Source organism: Choloepus didactylus, chromosome 15 (assembly GCF_015220235.1).
Source record: "Choloepus didactylus isolate mChoDid1 chromosome 15, mChoDid1.pri, whole genome shotgun sequence".
NCBI classification, from domain to species: Eukaryota; Metazoa; Chordata; class Mammalia; order Pilosa; family Megalonychidae; genus Choloepus; species Choloepus didactylus.
In genome coordinates this window covers 13896140-13914942 of record NC_051321.1, presented here as the reverse complement: position 1 = coordinate 13914942, position 18803 = coordinate 13896140, and the positions used below count along the sequence as shown (strand labels likewise).

General features: G+C 46.0%; 1 protein-coding gene across 1 annotated transcript in view; it reads right to left on the bottom strand.

Annotated features, from left to right (window-relative positions):
- The window catches only part of RGS10 (regulator of G protein signaling 10), a 37178-nt gene extending 30802 nt beyond the window's left edge, over positions 1-6376 (bottom strand). The window contains exon 1 of the mRNA XM_037805246.1: positions 6209-6376. Coding sequence (XP_037661174.1) covers positions 6209-6257 — 49 coding nt within the window. The 5' untranslated portion in view covers positions 6258-6376. The remainder of the gene's footprint in view (positions 1-6208) is intronic.
- Positions 6377-18803: the final 12427 nt, after the last annotated feature.

Sequence of the window (18803 nt, the reverse complement as noted above, 5' to 3'; positions counted from 1 at the left end):
GCACACTCACACGGGGACACACACATGCACACACACACCATTCTCTGTTAAAATACTCTGTTTTGCAGTGAAGCTTCAAAGAAGTGCACACCCAAAAACTCAGTTAAAATCTGACATCATCTATACCACATGAAGTGTGTTACACCAGAAAAAAAAGACATCCCAATTTAGGACTAGACAGTTTGTTACAGTTTGTTATAACTTGTAATTTACATAAAATTCAGGACAAACTGGGTGATGGAAACACTCTTATCTAAATATTACTTAAGTGTTTATAGCTGCTCCAGGATCTAGCTTCCGAGAATAACTATCCTCCTGGCATATGATTCCCCTGGTGGGGAGATCTGCATGAACTACGGTGAGCAGAAAATGATAATAAAAATGGAAAAAAATTTAAATAATAATAATAGTAGCAAGCCCCAAAGGCAGTAGCAGGAAAAGAGGTTGCAGAGGGTTAGCTCGGCTCAGAAACGGTGTTGCGGCATTTTTTCTCGCAAGGTCTGAGGCCCTAAAGAAAGCTGAGCACTCACAGGGGTCTTCCAGAGGTCCCCTGAGCCTGCCTCCCTGTCTGCACAGGACAGGCCCACCCAACCCCTGCCCCACCCTGGGCCAAGGCAGATGGATGGGCACGCTGAGATCATCTCCTGGGGACTGGGAGCCATTCCTTACTTTCCATGGTGTGGATCCACCTGAGCAGTTCCACGCAAACCGAAAATCTGCTGCCTTTTCAAAGACGCTTTGTCTGAGAAAGGCACGGGGCTGCAGGGTTCTTCAAGCACCCTTGGGTCAGAAGGAAAAACAAGCCTCAACATCCTCTTTTGAGTGGACTAAACAACAGATGGCCACTGGTCTCCAGTTTCTACCAGAGGGAAGGAAATAAGAAGACTGCACTGTCGTTTGAAGCCTTCCTAGAATGCTCACTTTCTAGACAAAGGCCCAGAAAAGAGAAAATTACCCAGACGTCCCATCCTGGGGCTGAAAATGAAGACCCTGACATTGATTTTCTTCACCTCCCAGAAGCCCCTGTGCTTCCTCTGGGACGTGACATTTACACGTAAACGTGCCCTCCTCCTGCTACTCTGCTTCCTTCTCCTCCATCCCCTCCTTTGTGCAAAATAAGAGACCTTTCTCCTTCCTATCAGTCAAGTGGACTTGGTAGCCCTCGAGAGCAATGGCTGTGTCTTCCTCGGGGTCAGCCCAGCAGCTGGCAGCCATTTGTATATTTATATTGATAAGTGTTTTCTGAGTGGTGAGCAAAGCCTGTTGTGGGGTCAGCACTGGGCGAGGGGATTGGAAGGTGGGGGGAGGGCACGGAGGAGGACATCAGTGGTTATGGGTTGAATGGTGTCCCCAAAAGAGAGATCCTGAAGTCTGAATCCCGTGACTCATGAACGAGACCCTTTTGGAAATAAGGTCTTTGAAGATGTAATTTGTTGAAATGAGATCAGACCGGATTAGGGTGGGCCTTCGTCCAATAGGTCTGGCGTCCTTATGAGAAGAGAGAAACTTGGACACAGAGACAGACAAGAGAGAAGACGGCATGTGAAGATGGAGGGGGCAGAGATGGCAGGGGTGCGTCTACAAGCCAAGCAACACCAAGAATCGCCAGCAACCGCCAGAAGCCTCTAGAAGAGGCAAGGAAGGGTTTTCCCTGTGGGTTCAGAGGAAGTATGGCCCTGGCAACACCTTGGTTTCTGGACTTGAGTTCTGGTTTCCAGAACCTTGAGACAGCACGTTTCTACTGTTTTAAGCCAGCAGCCCTAGAGAACTAAGACAACAGGTAATAAAAAGAGCTGCTGTTTACTGAGCACTTAAACCGTAGCCCATCTAAAGTTCCCCACATTCCTCACAGATGAGAAACTGAGGCACAGGAAAGTTAACAAGTGCACATGGGCCCAAGCGAGGAAGTGGACAAGCTGGGATCCAACCCCAGGTTGTCTGGCTGAAGAGCCTGAAACGGGAAGGGCAAGGGAAGATGCAAGAAATGAAAGGTAGGGCACTTTTTCTCACAGAACTTAAAATTAATTTAGCAGATGTGACCGAGAGTTCCCACAGTGCCACAGGCTGGCATGAAGTTTTCTTCGTGAGCCTTGAAGAAATGAGAATAAGGATAAGGAAATGTTTACCACGTGACCTTTGTTGATAGAGTAAGGAAAGTCTTGTTTTTTAAATTTTTTTTTTCTTGAAATAGATCAATGTATTTATTTAAATGGTTCAAAATTCAAGAGAGAGAGAAGGCAGAACCAGGAAATGGGTTGTCTTCCCATCTCTGTCCCTCAGCACCCAGGCCTCCACCCTGAAGCAACAGTCACTGGAAGATTCTCCTGTATCAGGACAGTTCTTTATCTGAGATTATGTCTTTCCTACTATTCAGGGTGTTAAAATGTCCTTTCTTCTATGAAATAATAAAAATGGTTAATAATGGCTTTGTTTTTAATTTCCTGACAGAAGGAAGGAAAGAAAGAAGGAAGGGAGGGAGGAAGGAAGGAAGGAAGAGAGAGAGAGAGGGAGGAAGGAGGGAGGGAGGGAGGGAAGGTTAAAAGTTGTCAGCTCCACATTAGGGCTCCAAACATATTTCCAACAGATAACTAAATGGACGCCGAGTGAGGGCACATAAGGAGTCCTGGGCTGGGGTCCAAGGTCTGGTTCTCTGACTGGCCACTTCTGAGGCAAGTGGCCCTGGATGCGTTCCTGCCCCTTGGTGGGCTCTGGGGCTCTCTGGGGAGAGAAGATGTAGTCTCGAATGCCTCCTTCCACTCTGACAGGCGGCAGCGCCGAGATCCAGCGCTGTCAGGAATGGGGAACCGGGAGAGCGGGCAGACCCAGGGGCAGGGAGGCCCGGGCTTGGTGACAGGAGGACGGGGGCACCCTCAGGGAGCAAAGGGGTGGGGGGGTGTCCACCCCCCAGGGGCAGAGAGGGGGGCAGGAGAAATGGGACTCGAGGGAAGGCAGGCCGGATACGGGGTCCCGGGTGCCCGGCAGAGGGTGTTGCAGGTTGGCCCAGGGGTGCACATCCCTGGGAGTCTGCAAGGGGCCGTTTCACCCCGGCAGGCTTCTCCTGACAGCTCTTATCAAGGGGCTGCTGCTGCGGCCTGCCTGGGGCCCCCTCTCCCCTCACTGCCACCCCTAGGCTTCTGCAGTCAAGAGCTATCTGGGGGAAGCAGAAGAAACTTGTGAGGGTAAATTTAGTACCATTTAAACAGCAAGTGCCCAGTGCCCAGCACCCAGGGGCTGAGTGATGATTGCTCAAGCCAGTAAGGGAGGTGAGTGAGTTCACTCAGAAGCTGAGAAACAGCCAAGTCAGGTTCCCAAATTCCTAACAGTGAGGAGGGGAGACTTCAGCTAGAATACAGAGTCAGGAAGGGCAAATAATACCCCACGAGCCCCTCACACCCATCACTGGCTGTAGGCTGGTTCCACAGACCTGGCTGGCTTGTGGGCAGACCACACCCACGGGTCGGCTGCACGCCCACCACCCTGCCACTCTGCCCTGTGGGGCAGGCCTGCTTCACCCTCCCTGAGCAGCAGGCCCAGGTCAGTGGCTTTCGGCAGGGAAAGCTTTCCCAACCGCCAAGGCTGCCCTGCTGCTGGGTTGTTAAAACAAAACCATTAAGTTGCTATGTGGGCTGTCATTTTTAAATAAAAACTTAAGCCCAGCAATAAATCTGAAAATGTTCTCAAGGGTTTAATATGGGTCAATGTATAATAGGTTGAGTGGAGGGCAGGGGCCTGCCTGGCAGGTGTGGGAATTCCCCTCGACGGGTCACCCCATTCCCCCACCCCCAATTCTTTGCACCCCACCTTTCTGGTTGGGGGTTGGGGAGACTAGTTTGGGCTTTGTTTTTCAGGTAAGCAGCCTTCCAGTTATGCTAAACAGTGCAAGTCTTTGGGGGTCTGGGGTAGACAGAATGCTTTGAGGCGTTGTCACCCCTCAGCCGGTGCTTGCTGAAAACACAGCTTCCTCGGCAACCTGGGTCCTCAAGACTGAATCAGCGGGCCTGGAGCGAGGCCAGGGAAGCTGCATCTCACAAAGCCCACCACCTGGTTGTTGCAACACACTTTGAGGATCGGAAGAAAGAATAAGGGAATCTCACTTAAAAGTTAAGAAGTGGGGGTTAGGGACAGAAAACCCTCATCTTAAGGACACTGTCTCCAATAGGATTTTGCTGAACAGCAGGAAAGTTCCAAAGTAGAAAGCTGGAGGAAATAGAACTATAACCAGGCCTAAATCAGAGGTCCTGCAGGAACAGATGCAGCTTCCTGGGGAGCCTGGAGCTTATACAATTTGGGGAGCCCTATTTAGGAAAAATAGTTCAATATTAAAACAAAAACAAAAACAAAAAAAACAGGACAAAGCCTGGAAGGGGCACAAGTGAGTGAGGGGCCCCGAGGGTCACACTTAGCTGGCTTCCCAGTAACACTTTCCTCTCTTCTTACTTGGCTCCTTCCTTTCCCATTGTCTGGTGATGACCAAACTGGTCAGGGACTCACCTGTCCTTCCCCATCAGGCAGAAAGACTTTAAACCTAAAAATCCCAAGGAAGTTGGGCTCCTGGAGGCCAGGCATCCAATACCAATCTGAGGTGCTTTCCTACTGCCCCTTCTACCAGAGACTGAACCACGTTTCTTCGGGCTTGTAATGTGTTACCCTGAAAAAGCTGTATTCCATTGATGTTCCTAAAACTGCCCCCAGTCTTTCCGGGGTACATCCTGGCCGCATGCAACAGCACCCCCAAACAGAAACCATGATTCACTTCTGTTTGCAATTGGCTCTCACAAGCCAGTTTGAGCCAGCTCTAGCACACCATTGAAACTGAGGCACAAGGGTAACTTGCCCAGGGTGGCTGGACTGGGATCCGTGAATGCCCAACAACAGGATGGGGCTAGAATTCACACCCTCAAGGGAAGCCTCTGACTCAAAAGCATCATGGAAATGCTTACAGGACCACTTACACTAATTGAGCACTTACTGTGTGCTGGGCAACAATATCAGCTCCTTACAATAACCCTGTGAAGACTGCACTTAACTAGGGTCATCCTAAATATTTAATAGGATGATTTGCATAAATTGATGGGTGGGGGACCCACTCCAAGTAAGTGCTTAAAGAAGGGTAGCAATTATTATGCCTATTTTGCAGATCCTTGTCTGCACGGAGGCACAGAGAGGTCACAGCTGTAAGCGGTGGAGGTGGGATTCCACCCCAGCATCTGCTGGCCGTCCATAAAACATGATGTAAAATGAAAAAAAGGAAACAGACCAACATGCACAGACTCTTAGTACTATGCAGAAGTGAATCTTGGAGCAAAGCCTCTGAACTCCGGAGTCAGGCAAACGTGGGTTTGAAATATTTACTCTCCATCACCTAAGAAGTGTGATTTGCGGCAAGGTACCTAACAGCTCTGGGATCCAGTTTCCTCCTCCATCAGTGGTGATAACAATACTTATCTCCCGGGGTCGTCCTAAGTGTGAGGGGTGAATTCACAGAACGTGGTGACCCACATTCAGCGCTCAAAGGCTCGTAGCTACTGTTATCAACAAAAAGGGTAAAAGGACTGGAATTAAGCGTTCGGTTTCATCTTCATCTCTGGCTCCTTGCCCTACCAAGTTGCCCCAAATTGTGGCTCAGGCTGGTCCAGAACATGACAGCCAAGCCGAATTCTTCCTAACATCAGCGTTTCTCCGGCTTGATCTACTGATGGTTGCTTCTCCATCTGTTGTTCGCCCACCTTCACAGCTCCCCATTTTGGCTCTGCAGGGCAGAACCGAAGGCCCGCAGCGCCGCAGGTCCGGCTGCCCGTTGGATGCCCGCGGTCCAGCCGCGCCTCCTCCGGGCGCCGTTCGAGCATCGTTCCCACCAGCGCTAGCAGCGGAGGCAGAGAATTCCAAAAGGGAATCTAGATCCCAAGCTACCTCCAAAGTTTGGGAGAGTTTTGGATTTCCCTTATCTCCCAGACGCTCACTAAAAAGAAAACAGCTGTTGTTCCTCTTTCAAACAAACTTCCTCTCCCGAGCGCATCTCCCGGGCTCTGCGCTCTCCTCGCGGACGGGACTGCGGGGGCGCGGGGCGCAGCAGAGAGAAGTGGCGCGGTCTGTCAGGGATGCCGTCGGGGAGGCATCGCTGAGCCGCGCCCGAGCCCAGGAGGAAGGGAAGGCGGTGGTGGGCGGCGCCCGACCCCTAACCCGCGGGTCCCGGGAGCCACTTGCTTACCTGACGGCGGCCTCTTCCTGCTCAGCCGGCTCACGGCGCGGTTGAACATCGCCGCCGGCGCCCGGGAGAGGGAGGAGGAGCAGCCCGGCGGCGCGGTGGCAAAGCCCGGAGAAGGCGAGGACAGGAGGACGAGGACGAGCAGGAGGAGGAGCCGCGCTCAGCACCGCCCCGGCGCGCCCGCCCCCGCCCCGCCACCCTCCTCCCCCACGCCGGGCGCCGCGTGGCGCGCTCGGTGCATCCTGCTTGCGCGCGCCCGCGGGGCCCCTCGGTCCCGCCTCGGGGTGCCAGGGCGGGGCAGGTCAGCCCGGGCTGTCCCCCAGCCGCCCAGAGCCGACCACGCGTCCAGAGGAATCCCGCGCGGCCCGGGACTTCGGGAACCCTGCGCTGCTCGCGCGTCCCCGGGGCCCCGCGCTCGGGCTGCGGCCCCCGGCCCGGTCCCACCCTGCGCCCAACTTGGCGTCCCTCCCGGCCTCCCGCGCTCGCCCGGCAGCCCCGGAGAAGCGCGCTCCAAGCTGGAGAGGCCCGCGGGGTGGCCCGCAGAGTTCACCTCCCGGTTCGCAGACGGGAAGCGGAGTACCGAGAGGCCCCCAGGCTCCAGGAACCCGGCGCGCCCCCGCCTGCCCCCCCCCCCCCCCGCCGTCCCCAGGGCGCGGCCGAGCCGCCGCGGGTGGGCGCCGTCTCCTGGGAAGAGCCGCGCGGGCGCCTTGGCGTTGAGCATCCAGAGGCCGGCCTCGGGGGAGTTGTGAGCGGCGGCTCTGCCGCGCCCATCGGCCTGCCTGGGGCACTTCGCGAACTTTGGGGCACGTGGGTGCAGCTTCCGGCGGGGCCCTTGCGCTCAGAGATCGGGATCACTCTGTCCCGCTGCGCCGTCGTCCTGATTTCTCCTCTCCCGGGGCGGGTCACCTGCTCGGTCCCGAGCGCTCCACTCTCATTATTATCTTATTTCTTCTACACAACAGCCCAAGAGAGAGTGCCATCAGCCCCATTTTCTTATGCATTTGGTTTGCGAAGGATTGTGGTTTGGGCGAGTCTTGTTTCTCTCCTCGTGTAGCTGGCTTTGTCTCTAAATTGGTCTTTATTTTTAGCTCTACTAATTACTATTTTTCTAAACCGATCCCCAGTCGCCGTCCCCCTCCCCTTCCCACCATCCTTTCACAGTTTTTTCACTAGTTGGCACTTTCTTTTATATTTTCTATTCTGAGCTTCCCCTTCCGCTAATTTTCCTCCCTCCCTCTACCTCCTCCTCATCCTAATCCCCGCCGCCCTCATCTCTGCCCTTCTCCGGTTTCTCATTTCTCTGCCTATCGTTCCCACCCCCACCCCACCACCACCCCCCGAGCCATTCTCCTCAGGATATGTCTAAGCACTCTCGCTGTCTGCCGCCGGAGAGGTTTCCCGGCACATGAAGTTTCCAGGGCTTTTCAGCTGGGCCTCGAGGAGACCCCGGGTGAAGATGAGCAGGTTCGAGCCCATGCCGTCCAACCTGCTGTTGGCCAACCCCGGGAGCTCTTAGAGCTGTGGGGACGGGCCCTCCAGGGGCTTCCACTCCGTTGGAAGGGGATCGAGCCTCTTCAAACTATACGCAGAAGTTTCACCTCTTGTAAGTAGAATTTTTAAACTCTGGCAGAATCCTGGTTCCAAAAGAGGTCACTGCCTTCTCATAATAACAAGGGAATTTGTACAGCACACTTTCCCAGAAAAGTTGTCCCAAGACGAAATTATAAGTAATCCTAACTCAGGAAATAAAAAGCAGACCACAATGGGGTAAAAGTTAGGTACAGCCAGCTAAATTTTATGCTCACTGCCAGGTCCACCCCACCCTGAAAAGCCTGGCATGGCATAGCACAGGCTGTGAAATCAGGGCCTCTCTAAAATAAAGGGAATATATAACCATTCTGAATCACTTTTACTGTCCTGCTAGCTTATTAGCAAGTACAAACATAAAGACCCATTACTGAAGTTTAAGAAGCACAGTTTAAAATTTTTGTTTTGGAACATGGAAAAGGGCTTTCTCATGGAATCAGAATTGCTATAAATACCTGTTTTAAGTGTCTAGGGATCCGAAAGCCAGTTTTCAATGTGCATTGTGCAAAAGACCAAGAATAAAAATATGAAGCCTTGCAGCTTCTAAAGCTTGCCAGAGAAAACACATGCAAGACACACACACACAAAGCATGATAAAGTTCTGCGTATGGGTTTGCATTTGGTCAGAAGGTGCTCGCCATCCAAATCACATCACTCATCTCAGTTCAGCATCCACTTTCTGTAGCGCATCTCAAGCCCTCACAAACTGTGGTAGCCAAACCTGGGCAAGAAGAGGACGAGCAGATTAGTCACCTACTACCCCAGGTGGTGGTGCCTTTCCACCAATGACAGCTCAGGCAAGAAGCAAGGGTCCTGAATGCCTTCCGGTATAGCAGAATTTCAGAGTGTTCATTGACTTTAGAGTTCAATGAGTTTTTATTCTACTCAGCAACTTTAAAAATTGGTAAGCTAAGAATATAGTCTAAATATAGATATAAATAACAATATAGATATAGATATAAATAACAGAATATATATATTTTATATATTTAAATATATATACCTATTCTAGGTCAGTTGAGACAGGCAAGGTGCCACAGCCCAAGAGGGCTTTTGTAGCCAAAGGACTAAAGAAAGCACCGGACACGTTCTGAGACATGAGGTTTTATTATAGGGCTTACCTACAGGGTGGGGAAGTTGAGCCACGTTGCCCTGAAATCAGGAGCTTCTCTGAATGGATTCAGGAGCTGCTCTGAATGGTGGTGTGTTCAGAGCACAACATGGAAATAGTCAGCGCTTTGGGGGGCTGAATAAGCTGTTTATAAGGGCTCGACATTCCAATGGGTATGAGAGCATAAAGCAGAGAACGGGGTTGTGCAATGTAGAGAGGGGTTGATTGTAATCAACAAGGAGGAGGGGAGGATTATAAAAATAACAGTTGATAAACAAAGTTAAAAAATTGAAAAAAAATCAGTAGAAAAATGGGAGTAAAAACTAAATGACAAATAGGGTGGGATGGGGGGATGGTTTGGGTATTCTCTTTTCACTTTTATTTTTTATTCTTATTCTGATTCTTTCTGATGTAAGGAAAATGTTCAGAAATAGATTGTGGTGATGAACGCATAACTATATGATCATACTGTGAACAGTTGATTGTATACCATGGATGACTGTATGGTTTGTGAATATATTTCAATAAAACTGAATTTAAAAAAAAATAAATAAATAAAAATAAATAAAAATAAATAAAAATAACAGTATCTCAGGGAGTCCCAGGGAGGAGGTAGTTTCGTGTATAGATTACAGTTAGCATCTGATATTACAACGAGAATAGGTCAAACCTCAGCTGTCCTAGGTCAAGCAAACTGCTGTGTGCAGTTTTCAAGACACTTGGGGGTCAGGGGCTCCCATACAAGCTATAGTAAAATAAGTAAATAAATAAGTGCCTAACTTGGAGTCAAGAGACCTGGGAATCAATCCTGACCATGGCAAACTGCCTGTGTGTCCTTAAACACAGAGCCTCATGAGATTGAACCAGGAAAAGATGCCACCTACCTTCTAAGGGTGTGGTGTTCAACAGCAATAAACAAAAAAGCATCAGGCATAGTGCCCAGCACATGTAGGCACTCAAAAAATTACTGGAATCTGAGTTGCTCTTGCCCTTTCTACAATGCTCTATTAATAAATAATGAGCTTTAGCTTACACCCAGTGAAAAGTTGCTTTTTTCCTTTTTAATTTAGGAAGTTGCCAGGGTTAGTAAGTTTGATGAGGTGGATATTCCCATGGTGAAGGGAGGAAACATTAAGATGCATATTTGGCAATATCCATAAGAACCTTCAAAATGTTTATACCTGTTAGTCCAGTGTATAAATCTACAACTGGTGATTCATGCCAAAAAAAAAAAGGGGGGGGGATGCAAAGATTTATGGGTAAAGTTGAACAATATAAGACTGCTTTTATGTATGCTATTTATAGTAGCTGAGACTGTCCATGAATGGAATGATTATGTTACATTCCTATGAATATTCCTAGGATGGGGTATTTAAGTTTTTAAAACTGTGTGAAGAATATTTAGTAATACAGGACCAGGCTTATGATGACAGTTTCCTTGAAAAGATCAGGTTAGAAATATAGAGAAAAATTTCAGGGAAAAGGTTGGAAATACTTAGTATGTTTATGTATAAAAAGATTGGTGGAAACTACACCAAAATCTTACTAGTGTTTATTACTGGGTGATGAGATAATGGGTGATTATAATTTTTATTAATATTTTTCCCTGTTTTGCAAAATTTCTGCAGTGTTCACACTTTTAAATCAGGAAAAAAATCAGTAGTTAGAAACTGGTCAACCTCTCCACTAGGTTTAATTCTACAAAATATTTAAGCTCACATTTTTGCAAACACTAGTTTTGCTTTTTTAAAACTTAATTTCCTATGGAAGGACCAGATCAGACAGATTGCTTCTCCATCCTCAATCCCTCTGAGTTTCGAGAGTCACACATTCATGGCATGTGTACCAGGTTACATAGTGTCCCCCCAAATTCAGTTCCACCCAGAACCTCGGTGACCTTACTTGGAAAGAGGTCTTTACAGATGTATTTGGTTAAGCTGAGGTCATACTGAATCAGGGTGGGCCCTAATCTGACTAGTGACCTTATAAGAAGACATACAGAAGACTGCCACGTGGAGACGGAGGCAGAGATTAGAGAGATGCAGCCACAAGTCCAGGAAGGCCAAGGATTGCTGGCAACCACCAGAAGCTGGAGGAGGCAAGAAAGGATTCTTCTCTGGAGCCTTCAGAAGGAATATGGCCCTGCTGATACCTTAATTTTGGACTTCTAGCCTCCAGAAGTATGAAACAATAAATTTCTGTTGTTTGAAGCCACTCAGTTTGTAGCAATTCATTTCAGCAGTCCTAGGAAATTAATGACAGCTTGTCACAGCTGAAGGGAACCTTGCAGATGGCTGTATTATGCTGCTGATCAGGAAACGAGGCCCAGATAGTAGATGAACTTGAGCTTAGCTGGACTTGGTGCTAGGTGTCCTGGCTCTTAGGCAAGTGGTCTTCCTTGTACAACACTCTCTACCTGCTACCATGCTGCCTCCATAATGATGTTTTTAAAAAAGAAGATCCCTTAGGTAAGTTTAAACCTCTAACTGAAATTTCCAGCTAACCAGGAGAGATGGATTATGTCAATGCCCAGTCATACTCGTATTTCTCCAATCTCAAAGCAAAACAAAACAAAACTCTATTGCCCCATTTCACCCCTCCACATTTCAGCAAAGTGCTTCATATGAATTGTCTATACTCATTGTCTCCAGTTCCTCTTATCCCATTCCCCTAAACCCTTTCCAGTCTGATTTCCGTCTCCACCACTTTAGAAAACTCATCAAAGTCACCATGTGACGTCCACACTGGGAAATCTGATGATCAATTCTCAGTCCCCATCTTACTTATCCTATCAATATTTGATTCTGTTAATCACTCCCTCCCTCTTGAAACATTTTCCCTTGACTTCCAGGACCCTGTACTCTCCTGGTGTTTCTTCTGCCCCATTTACTGCCCACCCCCTCTCCCTTCCTCTTGATGGTATGTTGCAGGCTTAGTGTTTGGAACTCTTCTCTGCTCTGACACACCCCCCTTTATATGCTCATCAAGTCTCATGGCTTTAAGTACCATTTTAATACCATAGGACTCCACATTTATATCTCCACCTTGGATCTTCTTGACATCTGCTTTTGGATGCCAAATAAGACATCTCAAATGGAATGTGTCCAAAATGGAAACCTCTTCCTGCCCAAACCTGCTCTACCTGCAGGCTTCTCCATCTCAATTAAAGATAACTCTGTCCTTCCTATTGCTCAGGCCAATTACCTTGAGTCATTCCTGACCATTCTTTCTCTCACACCTCATGTCTAATCCATCAAGTTAATCTGCCAGGTCTACCTTTAAAATCAACCCAGAATCCCACATTTCTCACCATTGCTGTCTCCACTACCCTCACCCTCATTCAAACCGCCATCTATTGTCTGGATCACTGCAGTGGCTCCTAACAGGTCTCCCTGCCTCCACCTTTCTTAGTCTATTCGAAACACAACAGAGTGATCCCTCTAAAACAATGGCCATCACCTCCTGTCAATCCTCTGCTGAAAAGTCTGCAACAGCTCCCTATGTTGTTCAGAGAGAAAGCCCCACACCTTAGAAAGGTCCACAAGACCCAACATGGTCAGGTCCTCCTTCCTCTCGGACCGCCTTTCCTGCTCCTGCTCACTCACACCTCTGCTCCTCCACGCAGACCTCAGAGTCCGCAACACAACCCCACTTCACGGCCTTTGTACTGGCTGTTCCCTCAGCTGGATCCCTCTTCCCGGGCTGTGTGCAGGTCACACGCCCTTGGCTTCTTCAGGTCTCTATTCAAAAGTCACCTTCTCAGTGAGCCTCCCCCACCCTTGACAGCCCATCTTAAAATGGCAGCCCTTCCCCTGCACTCCCATGCCCCTTTTTGCTCCAGCCTTGCCATATTTTTCTCCATAGCACATACCACCGTCTAACCTAATATAATTTACTTATTATGTTCATTGTCAGTTTCTCCCTGCATTCCCCGCATCCGCCATTCACTGCATTATGCCTTGAATGCAAGCTCAATGAAGGCAGAGATTTTTTTACTGTTTGGTTCATGGCTGTCCCAGCACCTATAAGAGTGCCTGTCACATAGTAAGCACTCAACAGAAATTTGCTGATGAATTAAGAGAAGAAATACTAATCTCTTCTTTCCCAAAACTCCACTAAGAAGACAGAAAAGGAATAAAAATAAGGCATAAGTCCACCTGGACAAGGTGACTGGGAAAGGAGGTAATCACAGAAAAGAGCTTTTAACAAATCTGAAAGCAGGAGAAGAAGTAGGAAGAAGCTACAAACTAAACGCAGGCAGAGGGGGGACAGTGACAACAGACCAGCTTACCCCGCAGAGCCCCCAAAGGCACAAGGACAAGAAAGCAGGGAAGGCCAGAGCTGAAAACAGGGAATCTGATGAAAGTCAGTATAAGGAGGCTTCAGTTCCTTATGCCCCCGACTCCAACCCCAGGAAATCAGAGGTTATTTTTTCAGAAATATTGAGCTACCAAGGCTCTGGACTTAGGACCCGCTGGCAGAGTTGAGGTGAAAATCTGCATATGACATTGTGAGGATCTTCCTTCCAGGCCCCTGCCCTTTCCTGTGTCCAGAAGGCCAGCAGCAAGGAGGACTCGAAAAATGCTAATGGCCCCTCAACGAACATATTAACATTTAGGGGTTCTCCAAAGCTGGCACTGCCCAATCACAGAGGAATACACAGTCAATAAGCCTCTTTCACACTCACAGAGCTTCTGAACAGCTTTAGCTGATTCTCAAACACGAGGCCTGGCAATTGTCAGATCCGAAGTTTTAAGTCCGAAGACCTTTCCATACAGGAATTACCTTCACGGGGAGGAAAATACCACAAATTTCTGGTTATCAGGATCATTAGATGATCCCTCTTGATAAAGACAGGAGACTCCATTAGCGGTACTTAGTTGTGTATGCTTCCAGTCATAAATACAAATATAGTCTCTTTAATAACTGTTAAGTTCCACGCATTTACATAATAGGCTATAAAGTGCCATTTTGGATCCAGTCCGAGTTTTGGAGGGATTTATAGGAACAGGTAAAATCTGTTGCCAGGCGCCATTTACAACCTCAAACAATCTTTCCAATGGAAGCTGAGTCTGTTCTCAGCCACCACTACCTTCAACCTTTTTTAGTCAGGGTCACCAGGAAGTTTTTTCACCTTTAACATAAACAACAGTAAATTCTCCAAGCGCAAACATACCATTCTTGACTTTATAGGCTAAGTGGATTTGTGACAGTTGAGGAATAAAGACTGGTTTCTGGTATGTTTTGTAGGCACCTAGAGCCTACTAGTATTGGTGAGGTTGATGATGATACACATTATTTCTTCATTTTGAATGTTCTTGAGAGGTAGATTAAAACCATCTTAAGTTGAGTCAAGAGGAAATCTGTTAGTAAGCTGATGAAAAGCTATGATTTTAAATCACCTAATTTCTTAAGTAACTAAGTTTCAAACCACAAAGTAAACACTTGATAAAGCAAAGATATGGAAGAGTACTGTTTTCCAAAAGAAGTATCTAAGAAGAGTCACCTGCCAAAAAGAAAGCTGAGTGCATTTACACTGAGACTCTAATTCTGCCAAGGAGAAAATGAGAAGACTTTGGATGGCAGTAACAAACCTAAGAGGGAAATATATCAAGGCCCAAGCAGTAATGGGTCCCCTGTTTATTATTTTCAATGTGATCTATAAAATTTTTAAAATTTTATATCTTTTACATCCATAGTCAAGTTTCCCACTTAAAATAAGTTACTTTTAAAAATGGAAACAAAATTGTCTTAAAATGTTCAAATAAGGATTTTAAAATATATATAGTTGATTATACATAGTCCCAGTTCTATATTCACAGAACTTTAATTTTTTTTACTTCGAGAACTGTTCACAAATTTCAGATTTCTACATATTCTCTCTTTTGAATGCCCTGTCCTAGAACATTCCCAATGAAAAGTCCGTCAGTGAGCAGCAGACGAGTAAAGGACCACTCAACAGTGAACACAGTAACAGTTTGAGTGAATGACTTGACAGAGGCAGAGAAGGGGCCGAGGGGAGACAAGCATGATAGGGGCAGAAGGAAGATTTTGCACTCAGACTGGCTTTCTTCTTGATTTCCTTTCCAGCCACTGCCACAAGCTCCTTAACACAGAGTTGCCTGTTTTCCAAAACAGCTTGAGGACTCAGAGGCTTCTGTCACCAGCAGTAGCCACCCCAGGCTGCTAGGGGGAGCTCTAAAAGACCAAGTTGACGTTGGGAAATACACAAGAGACAATTTGGGAGGTGCAGCAACATACCCTGGAAAATAGAATGACCCATACTGCTTCTGCTATCAATGCATTTACCTTATTTTAAAATGTAGCCAGACTTCTGTTCCAACTTTGTACACAATGCACCTATTTCCTTTCTGGCCACAGGCCTACATTAAACCTTATGTATAAGTAATTGTTTATAAATTTACCCCTTATAAACTCATTTGGTCACTCATCGACTCATCATTAAGCACCTACTACGTAGGCACAATGACTACGGCATCAGTGGTAAACAAAATAAACAAAATCCCCATCTTGTGGAGTTTATAGTCCGGTAGAACCTCATTAATCAAATAGCCACATAAATACATATAGCTGACTGTTGTTTCAAGGACCATAAGTTTAAAAAAAAAAACAATAAAGTTATAATGATAGTATAGCTAGGTGGTCCTTAATTTAGATGGGGGATACAGAGTTGGGGAAGAGTTCTCTGAAAAAAAAAAATGACAAACTGGGAAGAACAGGTAGACAGCATGGAAAAGAGCTTGCAAGTAGAAAGCACATGCAAAGAAGTGGGAAAGCTCAGTAAATAGGAACTGGAATATAGCCCACAGTGGTTGGAACTTGCTAACAGAGGGATGCCAGAAAGGCTAAATTGGTACATAGGCACTCAGTTGTGCAGTGTTGTAAGATTATGTCAAGGACTTGGGATTTTGTGCTAAGTGCAAAGGGAAGTCATTGAAGCATTTCTGAGCTGGGTGTGTTAGACTCTAGTGCAACTGTTTAGAACAATCTGTAATATTTAAGTGAATAAAGAAAGGTGCAGAACAGTGCATACAATATGCTATCATTTCTGGGGGAAAATGGGGGGAGTGTAAATGTTCATATATACATAAATATCTCTGGTCAAATACAAGATACTGGTAACACTGGTTGCTTCTTGAGATGGGACTAGATGGCTAGGAGGGACAATTTTTTTTACTGTATATCTTTTTATACTTTTTGAATTATGTATCATGTGTAAGAATTACTTATACAATATTAAATCAAATTTTAAAATTAAACAGTCACTCTGACTGCTGTGTTGATAAAACAAGAGATTAAAAGCTTAAGTAAGATGCCTGAATATGTAAAATGAAAAAGACTGACAAAATCGAGTGTCGACAAGGGTGGGTAGCAGCTGGAACTTCCATGTACTGCTAACAAGTATAAATTGATGCCACTATTTTGGGAAATTGTTGGATAACATCTACTAACACTTATCAGACACATATCCTATAACCTAGGAATTCCATACATAGGTATATACCCAACAGAAATGTGTTCATATGTACCTCAAAAGACATTATTAATAGGACCAAACATTATAGCCCCCAAATGGAAAGCCAGATGTTTTATCAAGAGTAGAATGAATAAACTGTAGCATATCCACACAATGGAATGCTATATACCATATACAGTATATGAAAATGAACTCGGCTACATGCAAAAAGGATGAAACTCATTGTATTAAGCAAAGTAAGCCAGATATAAAAGAATATATGCTGCATAATTCCATTTATATAAAATTCAAAAATAGGTAAGCTAATCTATGGTCATAGAAGTCAGGACAGTGGTTACCTTAGGGGAATAGTGGAGCTTAGAGCCTGGAAGACAGCATGAAGGAGGTTTCCGGAGTACTGGCAGTGTTGCATTTTGTGATATGGGACACATGACATGTTCACTTTGTGATAATTCAGAGTTGTACACATACAGTATGCACTTTTCTGTGTAATATTTTAATTAAAAAATATATACACACACATATATATACACATGGCGGGGGGGTGGGGTGGGGAGACCAGGTAGGAAGCTACTGCCGTAGTCCAGATGAAAGATGATAGTTTAGACTATGGTAAGAATGGTCAGTATGAAGACAAGTTTACAGTAGCGTTTTGTTTTTGCTGCTTTTCTTGTTTTCACTTTTGCATTTAGTGATCAGTCTAGTAAAATAATCAGCAAATCTAATGTTAAAACAAAGCATTTGCTTGAAAGAAGTAGTAACTTGCGTAAGGCTATAATTAACGTATGAGTAAATGCAAGTAATTTCCAGATATATTAGAATTTAAAACCTCTTGCATTTGCAACACAGAACTGGATTCGGGGCATGTATTTAAGACCCAGCCTAACTAAGAATATAAGGTCTTCAAAAAACATTTACCCATCATGATAGAAGGGAAACCAAATTTTAAATAGTGTACTATTTTAATTGTGCCCTTAAATGAAACATGAAAGGATATCAAACTGTGAAGGATCAACACTGTTAAAATTACTACTCATTTTCCTAGGATTTCTACAAGGTTTTTATAAATAAGTTGTTTTATCATCTTTTTCACTTAAACCATTGGAAAATTTCCTTTTGTTATAACGAGAGTTGATCAGTAAATACGCTGAAGCACCCACTGACTTTAGATGTCTATGTGCTATTAATTGCCATGTCAAGAATCTCAACTGTGTCACTTCCCATGACTATTTCTATATTTAAGTCTTCTGGTACACTCAATACTTCCTGTACAGGAAACCAATTCTGATGTGCTGGCATCCCCTCCTCCTGAAAAATAAGCTTCCACCAGCTCTCAGGCACCATGGCCCAGGATTACTCCCTTTCTAAAGAGTAGGGCAGCCATGGTTCCTAACTGGTTCACCCAAGTACTTTCCCATTTGAGTGTATCGCAGTCACCTTTGAAGATGCTTGGCAAACTATATTGGGGGGCAGTCACAGAGGGCATGGACTCCAAAAAACTGGTTTTTCTGGAAAATGTGTGACTATGGCTGTGCCAGTTTGAATATATTGTGTCCCCCAAACGCCATTATCTTTGATGTAATCTTGTGTGGGCAGACGTTATCAGTGTTGATTAGATTGTAATTCTTTGAGTGTTTCTTTGGAGATGCGCCCCACCCAGCTGTGGGTGATGACTCTGATTGGATAATTTCCATGGAGTGTTGGCCCGCCCATTGGGTGAGCCTTGATCAGTGGAGCCATATAAATGAGCTGACGGGCAGCTCAGTGCAGCTGTGAGTGACATTTTGAAGAGGAGCTACAGCCAAGAGGGACACTTTGAAGAAAGCACAGGAGCTGCAGATGAGAGACAGTTTGAAGACGGCCGTTGAAAACAGACTCTTGCTCCAGAGAAGCTGAGAGAGGACAAATATCCCAAGTGCAACTAAGAGTGACATTTTTGAGGAACTGCAGCCTAGAGAGGAACGTCCTGGGAGAAAGCCATTTTGAAACCAGAACTTTGGAGCAGACGCCAGCCACGTGCCTTCCCAGCTAACAGAGGTTTTCCGGACACCATTGGCCATCCTCCAGTGAAGGTACCCAATTGCTGATGTGTTACCTTGGACACTTCATGGCCTTAAGACTGTCTGTGTAACCAAATAAACCCCTCTTTTATAAAACCCAATCCATCTCTGGTGTTTTGCATTCCAGCAGCATTAGCAAACTAGAACAATGGCCAATAAGTTTTACCTCTTGTTCCTAAGTCAAGAGTCAGAAGAGGAAAAAAGGAACCAATGTTTAACCAGGGCAATTAATTTAAATTTATTTGTGACTACCTCAAGCTACAACTGTGGAGCCCCAGAATCTGCATTTTAACAAATACCTGTTGATTCTGATGGACACTTAAATAGAAACCAGGTGATGTT